This window comes from Andrographis paniculata, unplaced genomic scaffold (genome assembly GCF_009805555.1).
Source record: "Andrographis paniculata isolate CXL003 unplaced genomic scaffold, ASM980555v1 Contig75END, whole genome shotgun sequence".
Classification (NCBI taxonomy): domain Eukaryota; kingdom Viridiplantae; phylum Streptophyta; class Magnoliopsida; order Lamiales; family Acanthaceae; genus Andrographis; species Andrographis paniculata.
The window spans coordinates 1,045,283-1,054,533 of record NW_026137612.1 but is presented as its reverse complement, the minus strand read 5'-3'; the positions used below and the strand labels follow the sequence as shown (position 1 = coordinate 1,054,533).

Below are 9,251 nucleotides of genomic sequence, written 5' to 3'. Positions count from 1 at the left end.
TCCATCAAAAACTATCCTTTCATATCCTTAATTATTACCAAACAACAATAGTCACTCACTTGATCGCTCACATACATGGCGATGCAATAAAAAAGATTGGAGAAAAAAATAAATAAAGCAAAGAAGCTTGTCACACAAAAACCTGCAATTAATTAACTATCCCATAAACAAAATGAGATTAAACCAAAGCTAAAATGATAAGAACTGATCAGCCATGAACCAGGCCAGAAGATATAGCCATGAGTAGGATTGCTGCATCCTTCTCGTCTTCCGGAAACTTCCGGTGGAACGACAGTTTCTTGCTCAGATTTATCAAGAAATCCTCGAACCGGAGCTTCTTTTGCACGCTGTTCGCCGCTGATCGCTCTTGATGATTACCGGTGGTAGCCGATGATGAATTCTTTCGACGCTTCTTCACTTGCCCTTTAATTTTCCCTATGTTTTCCTTGTGCTGCACTTTGATCTTCATTGCTGGTGGTTGATCGGCGGCGGCTGCAGCTGCTGCCGCCAATGCTCGCCGGGCCTTCCTTTGCCTAATCCCACAGGCATTGCACAGAGACTGTAGATGAAGAAAGATTGTTAATATTTTTTGAAATCGATCTTAATGTGTTCTTTTTTGTCTTAGATGTTTTGGTTTCTATAGTTTTTGTTTTTAGGTGAAATAGTTGTCGGATATAATATTTTATATAAAAAAATATTTTAAGTATAGTTAAAAAGAGCTAGAAAAATTTTAAAAATGATAAATATAGAGCCACTAATATTTTACATTAAGTTAGCTAATTAAAGATTTGTGTGATCTAGCCAAGGTTTTTGAAATTAGGACAAGTTACATATTCAATTTGTATTTTAATTTAAATGTATTAAATATCCTTTTCCATTTAAATTATGTAGTTCAAAATTTTGTATATTTGTGCATAAAATCCAAATAGCATAGGGGCACGGAGTTCAAGTTGAATTATACAATAAAATTTACAGATAGTATTTTATATATTTATGATAAATAAGTTTTCGAAAAGGCTCAAATGTAAATAGTAAAAGAAGATAAAAGTATGGAGAAAGACAAACCTTAGGGCCATTAGGACCACTTCTCCAGAGAGGGGTCTTGGTTGTGTTGCAGTCTGAACAAACCCTAATTGGGCTGTGGTTGTAAGAAGATGAATTGTTGCTGCTCGAATGATCCGTCGACGACTGAAATTTGTGATCCTCGATGCTTTCTCCGGTGGTAATAATCTTCGAAGGGCTGTGGTTCTGAGTGTTCTTCATCTTCTGCATCACTCTCATCTTCGAAGACATCCACTTGGGGTTTTCTTCTGTTCTTCGGTCCGGGATGCCTTGATCATTGTCTACGCAATCCTCGCTTTTCCAAAGAGTTAGTTTGAGGCCACTCTCGGCGTCACTCTTGATTTCGCGGGCACTTGATCCGCTTTGATTGTAGCCATGGTGTTCATCCTAGGATAATTAAGAAAGAAAGAAATGATCGATGAATCTTTGTCTAGGTTAAGTACTAATTTATAGAAAATAAAATAATTAAGAAACACTAAACTCATATATATACCGATATGTAGTTGGGATGGAGGAGGGACTCGCGATGTTCGTAGCTTCCCAAGTGATCGTGAGCTGAATTGAAGAACATACGAAATTGGACACAAGATTGCGAAGGATCGCAAAGATGTTGATGATGACCTTGATCATTGCCAAGAAAATCGTGTGGCAAAGAGTTTAGATTCATTGGAGAAGAATTCGAGGAGCCCGATGTGGAGATATCTTCAATTTGCTCGATCAAGATACATAAGAAAAAAAGAAAAGAAAACTTGGTCGATTAAGGCGATCGAAGAGAGAGATGGATGAAAAATGGATGTGTGTCGAAAAGGGGTTAATCAAGAATGGATTTGTGAAGTGGTGCAGCAGGAAGTTGGTTATAAAGGGGTGAAGGGGAATGGGATACAGGATCGAAGGAGGTCAGGCATTCACGTGACTTGATGACAACCAGACAAGCATGTCCAAACAAGACAAACCAAAAGGGAAGGATGAGCTGAATGCTACCACACGACCATTTCACACAACCCTATCTCTAACTCTAAACAAACTTTCATTTCATTTCATCCCTCTTTCTTTCTAGTACAATCTCTTGCTTGCTTGCTAGCTTAGCCGCATTGTCATTTCCATTGGCAATCATATTTCAAGCAACTTGGATCGATCCGACAATATTCTATATGCATGTTGGATTCCTATATATGAAAAATTAACTAGGCAAGAAATAAGTTGTTACTGCCAAGATCTTGTAGGTCTAGTGGTTGGCATCCCAAACATGGGTGTAAGGTCTCGGTTTCGAAATAATATATAAAAAATAAGTTGTTATTGAGTAGTGTTAGCATACACTTAAGCGATTGAATTATTGTTTGTAGGCCATTTATTAGCTGTTGATCCGATCAAATCAACACTATATTAACTTGGCCGGATGGATCCGCAATCTTGTTTGCATGAATGCTATTTTTGGCTATTGAATATATTGTCTTTGTGGATATATGATAAGTGTACATTTTAATACTATTAATAATAACTTACTTGATATTCAAATTATCGATTTATTCATGTACTTTTATTATAGATACACATTACACTCAATACATACATACGTACATACATACATATATTTATATGAGATGTTGATTTAAAACATGTATTTGCTCCGATCGACTAGGATGAGTAATGAACCTCAAGTTTTAATTTCACTAATACAGCTCACAAAACCCTAACCCTAATCCCTTTTCTAAAATTGTGTTTAGTTATTGGTTGGATTGTGATTTCCACTCCAACTTATAATAATTTATTTCTATTTTTCTTAAATAAACAAATCATTTATATACATTTTGAAGCTTTCTATATATATCTATATATATATTTTTTAAAATTATAAAATTAATTTATGCTAATGATTATATATGTATATATATATATACTCTTTCCGTTTACTAAAAGATATATATTTTGCCATTTTCGCCATTTAAATACAAATCATACATTTCATTTTTATTGAATGTAATTTTACTACATATTATATTATAGTTTAAAATTTACATTTGTTAAATCAATACAATTACCTCAAATTAAAATATAAATGAATGAAATCTTTATACATAAAAATAACCGCAAACTAATGTTTTAATACGGTATATATTTTGTAAACTCATAGTAAAAGATAAATGTAAATATTTCATCATTTACAAAACGCGATTCATATTGAATTATATAAGATAATATATAAATTTTAAAGTCCTTCACTATATATTTTCAATTTATTTTGAATGAAATACATAGTATACCCAAACTCAACAATTAACCAAGCATTCACTAACAAAATTCGAACTTCCAACCACAACCACAACCACAACCACAACCACAATCTCAACCGATAACCAAACAAAATCTTGATTTGCTCCATCCACAAATCGATCGACATAAAATTTTCTCATAATCAATAAATCAATCATCTAATTCCACAACTAACTAAGCACATTATTAAACACATTAACAAAAAAAGATGCTTAGTATATGTGTGCAAACATACAATAAGATCAATGAATTATGTTATGAAGATTGAGCAAATATATATATGGGATGGGTTGATGAACATTTTGTGATGATTACCTTAGTATTGCCAAAAGGGCATTTATTGCCTCTGGTGAGGCAAAGACAGTGACTCCTCTCCCCACACCCATCCTGTCATTCCTTTACCAGTTCATCACCCTCCAATTTTCTTAATTAATTCACTCTGTCTTCATCGTATTTGTTTCGTCGAATAATGGTCCTAAAATGCACACACCATTACATCCCTTCACCTGTAGTATGCACATTATACTATAATGGACCCCCTCGACTAAGAGGGGGATCGATCGAGCTCTCACCGAATAGTATGTATTACTAGTTTGGTATTGATCAGATGGTTCAAATCGTCGATTTTGTAAAAAAAAATAAATGAAATGTACTCTTTGTCTGTGTTTTTTCGTTTTGTCCAAACCATAATCTGAATCCAGTCTGGGGTTTTGCCTCATTGTAATAATAATCTAATCAATTTTGTTAGTACAATTGTGCTGTTCTAAAAGGGTTTTTTTTTTTTTTTTTTTTTTTTTTTTTTTTTTTACATGACAACAGTGAGAATCCAAATTAAATTTTATCGATGGTTTAATTTATTTATCTAACTGTTAAAAAGAAAATCTTGAGATGGCAATTTGATGGTGAAAGTAGTCCCCACTGCTGAACTGCAAACTGGGACAGCCTTTTAAACTTGTGTTTATGTGATTTGGTGGGAAAATTTCCTCTCTCTCTCTACATATACACTGTATATATAAATTATTACCTTTGTCGTATAATTTACACGATTGTATTTTTTGTCCTATAACTTGTGTTTTTTCAATTATTTTAGGGTTTCAATTTGAATTTCACATGGCCGTAGGTACTGTACTGATCCGACCAAATAAGCATCGTATTGATTTGATAGGGTCAATATATGTTACATGGATGACCAATATATATTTATATATATTTTAGCTTATACTGTGTTATAAAATAATATGTTGAGTTATAATATAATATATGATGTATTATAAATATGCTGAAATATGTATGAATATCCTGATCGCCCTTGTAACAAGTGCTAATTCATGCCTAATTCAAATATTATATGGTAGTTTACGTAATCAAAGTGCCTAAATATAAATAAAAAGTAATAATTTAATATAGGAAAAAAATCAATTTTGGTCTCAATATAACCAAATTTTATCAATTTTGGTACCAACATAAAAAAAACTCATCAATTTTAGTCTTATTATAAATAATTTCAATCAATTTTGGTCCAATTGTTAAAATCTAACAGAAATGGCTGACGTGGATGTAACAGAGTTGACGTGGCAGCTGACCTGAAAAGTACACGACCATGTAAAATTATACACGATCATATTGTTATACGGTCATGTATATTTCAGTGTACAATTATATATTACACGACCATGTATAATCACGGCTATGTACCTTTCTGATTTGGTCTAAAATTTTATTTTATTATGGTTATATTTAAAAAAAAATGAATTTAGAATAATTAGTATAATTAAAATGAAAAAAATCAATAATAATTCTAACATTATTAAAATATATCAATTTTAGTTCAAATATAAAACCGAATATGTTCTTTTGGAATATTTTGTTTGAAAATCTACTCCCTCCGTCTCAACTTAAAGTATCATTTTAACAATTTTTGTCCGTCCTACTCCAAAATATCTATTTCTTATTTTAGTAAAAGTAATCATATTTCAATACCAAAACACCCTTAACTTTTATTTAAATTACAAATATACCATAACACATACAATTACTTTTTATATAAAGTCAAAGGGCAAAACTGTTAAAACCTCATACACACTTCCACTTATTAATAAAATACTATTATTCCTTAATATATTACAAAACCCCAAAGAGCTCATTTGGACAGGGACGGAGGGAGTACTATTTATCAAAAAAATTTCTTAAAAAAAATCAATTACACTGTTATTTTTTTATTTTTGATATTATAGTATTAAAAGTTAATTTTATATTTCGATACAATTATATATGTCTACGTTGAAATTGTTTGAAATTATATTGAAATATAAAATAAAATTTAATATAATATAAAAAAATAGAAAGTAGTTGTGTAATTTGATGTTTATAAGAGAATTTTTTATGAACAATAGAATTTTAAACAAAATATTTCAAAAGAACATATTTTTGTAAATTTTTATATTTGAATTAAAATTGATACATTTTAATTATATTATGATTACTATTAATTTTTTCCATTTTAACTATATCAACTGTTTTAAATTTAAAATATTTTTTAAAAGAAAATATAAAAAATAAAATAAAATTTTAGACTAAAACCGAAAAGTACACGGCCGTATAGAATTAAACATGACCGTGTATAATTGTACACCGAGATATACATGGCAGCGTGACAATATGGTCGTGTATAATTGTACATGGCCGTGTACTTTACAGGTCAGCTGTCATTCGTTACATTCACGTCAGCAATTTCCGTTGGTTTAGTTTTTTACTGGTGGGACCAAAATTAATTGAAATTGTTTATAATGAGATTAAAATTAATGAGTTTGTCTTTTATATATATATATATTGGAACCAAAATTAATAAATTTTGATTATATCGAGACCAAAATTGATTTTTTTTCTTATATATATATATATATATATAGCCAATATTTGGTTGAACAAATCATTTTGATGAGGTGCATTGTACATATAAATTCTCTTCACAATTGGTGTCCATCGTGAACAAAATTTAATGGGAGGTGAGCATAAAAAATTGCTTGTTTGTATGTTTCTTCGGGGTTTGGATTTTGCGTTGGGATTTGAATAGTAAAAATTTTGAATTTGAATAGTTGTATGATGTGATATAAATAGGTGTTGATATAATGTTTTAAATATAAAATTAATTTTTAGTATAATATAAAAAAAATAGGTATTTGATTTAATTTTTTTTAGGTAAAAAATGGGATGAATAGCGGGTTTAAAATCCAATTCCCCAATCAAACACACCAATTGTAATTAGATGATTATTATTATTATTTTATATTTTTTTTTGTGATATTATCTTATAACGGGAGGATAGTGTAATTGATGTATTATATTATAAGATATACAATAAAATCAATTGAAAATACATACAACATATATATACATAAAATCCCCGACGCCTCAGGTCATGTGCCACACATGGTTCGCCTAGTATAACTTTTCCATCGGATCTGATATGCAGGGTATTAGGTTCGACCGGAGGTTTATCCAGTGTATACTTTCGGGTAGCGGCTGCGGATTCCTACGTTATAAAAAAAAAAAAAAAAACATATATATACGACGTATTTTAAACACCATAACAATGGCTATTTACAATTGTATTTGTAATAAATCAAACAAAAGACTACGTAAAATTATAAATAATCAATTACAATTCGAAGATGCTGTTAGATCAAATCTACGACTTCATATATTCATCAACTAATGTTGAATAGTATTTTGAACGATTTTCTAAATCTGAAGAAAATGTCATTATAATTAGGTTTGTATTATTTGAGAAGTTTTAATGTGTTCTTTTTTTGAAAAAATAATCAATATATTTTTTGCAAAAAATAATAATAATAATAATATATTATATATATTTATTATTTTTATATTACCTACAAAATTTGTTATATTTCACATAAAAAAAAAAAGAAAAAAAACAAAACCAAAATCTCTTGCTGTTGTTGTTTTTATCTTCTTTTTCATTCCCTTTAATAATAAAAAGACCATTAATTAAGGTTAATAAATTCATATTATATAATTCTCTATTGACACCGTACAACCATACACATATATTCCTATACTACCCTTTCATATTTCTAACGATTCTTTTTATTTTCGTCCGCCTCATATAATTTGTCATTTATTTTTTTTAAAAAAAATTATAATTATAAATTTTAATCACATATTAACTTTAATAATTTATAATTTTCTTAATCTTAATTAAATTACTTAATTATTTTAATTTTAATTTCTAATTATTTTTTTATATAATAATTATTTTTAATAATACACTTTTTAGTTACTTATTAATTATATTTTAATTAAATTCTCGTATGTAACGCATCCAAATCATCTAAGACAAAGGTAGTATCATATACTCCCTCCGTCCCGTATATTTTGGGTGTGTTATTATAAATACGAGAATTTAGGTAAAATATAATTAGTAGGTAATTAATAAGTGTATTAGTAGAAATAATTGTTATTTAGTAAAAATAATTATGGATTAAGATTAAGATTAAGATAAGTAAATAGTTTAATTAAGATTTAAAAATTATAAAATTTAAAACTTAAAATGCGATTAAAGTGGATAATCATATTTCCAAAAAAAGAAAGGACAAGTTATGTGGGTCAGACGAAAATAAAAAATAGGGACAAATTATCACTACAAAAAAATAATATATTTGTAACGGAATTTCGTCCCTAAAGTTCACGTAGCTAACGTAATTCCATTACTAATTCCGTTTCTAATGTCATTAGTAACAGAAAAAAGTAGATTTAGAGACAAAAAGTTTTGTTAGAAAAATAATTTTTTCTTGTAGTGTATGTGGGACAGAGAGAATACTAATTTGATTTATGAGAGCTAAAAAATTGCTTTTAAAATACAAATATTAAGCTATATATATTATCGGAGATAAATATATATTTTGTTGTTCAAACAATTTTTTTTTTTTTTCAATAAGTATAAAGCAGCACACTTTCGGGTAGCAGCCATGTGTTCCCACGTTATAAAAAAAATTAAAAGAATATTATATTATCAGAGTCTGGTAGGTCTCGAGTTCGAATCTCACCGTCACCATTTGCAGCATATGCATATGCATATGCAAGTTTCGCATACTCCCCTTGCACCTGAGGTGGCATGTTTGGACTCCCGTTTGCGAATAAATAATTAATGGATGTTGTCTCCCTAATGGTTCGAGCTTTTAGGTGAAACGGTCATTCTGCATCCTACATATATTTACTTTCAGGTTTTGTCTGTCACACATGATTTGCCTAGTGTGATATGTCTTATTGGACCTAGTTTGGAGACTATTAGTTCAGCCCAGAGTTTACACAAAATATACTTAAAGAGTAACGGCGGTTCACATGCCACAAAAAAAAAAATGGTTCGAGCTTTTAGGTGAAACAGTCATTCTGCATCCTACATATATTTACTTTCAGATTTTGTCTGTCATACATGATTTGTCTAGTGTGATATGTCTTATTGGGCGTAGTTTGGAGACTATTAGTTCAGCCCAGAATTTACACAAAATATACTTAAAGAGTAACGGCGGTTCACATGCCATAAAAAAAAATTATATTTAAATGATAGGTTGGTGATAGTTTGTAAAAATTAAAAAAAAATATATATTTTAATGATAAGTTAGTGATAGTTTGTATATAGAGAGTATTTTACTCATGTAATGTGTAGATTATTACAAGGGTATTTATGTAAATAAATATACTCACCATATATAAAATTATCATTAAAATATAATATTTATGTAAATATAATATACACTCAACAAATAAAACTATCATTAATTATCATTAAAATATAATATTTATTAAATTTTATATAAAAACTAAATGTATATTTATAAATTGGACGGAAGAAGTATTAAATACTCCATTCGTTTCATATTTATATATTCATTTGCTTT

General features: G+C 29.0%; 1 protein-coding gene across 1 annotated transcript; it reads right to left on the bottom strand.

Annotated features, from left to right (window-relative positions):
- LOC127266214 (putative GATA transcription factor 22) lies at nucleotides 1–1,904 on the bottom strand. The gene is made up of 3 exons (XM_051296372.1): nucleotides 1,556–1,904; nucleotides 1,066–1,449; nucleotides 1–559 (listed from the first exon to the last, which is right to left on the bottom strand). The coding sequence occupies exons 1-3, from the start codon at nucleotides 1,727–1,729 to the stop codon at nucleotides 209–211; spliced, it is 909 nt and encodes a 302-aa protein (XP_051152329.1). The 5' UTR covers nucleotides 1,730–1,904; the 3' UTR covers nucleotides 1–208.
- Nucleotides 1,905–9,251: the final 7,347 nt, after the last annotated feature.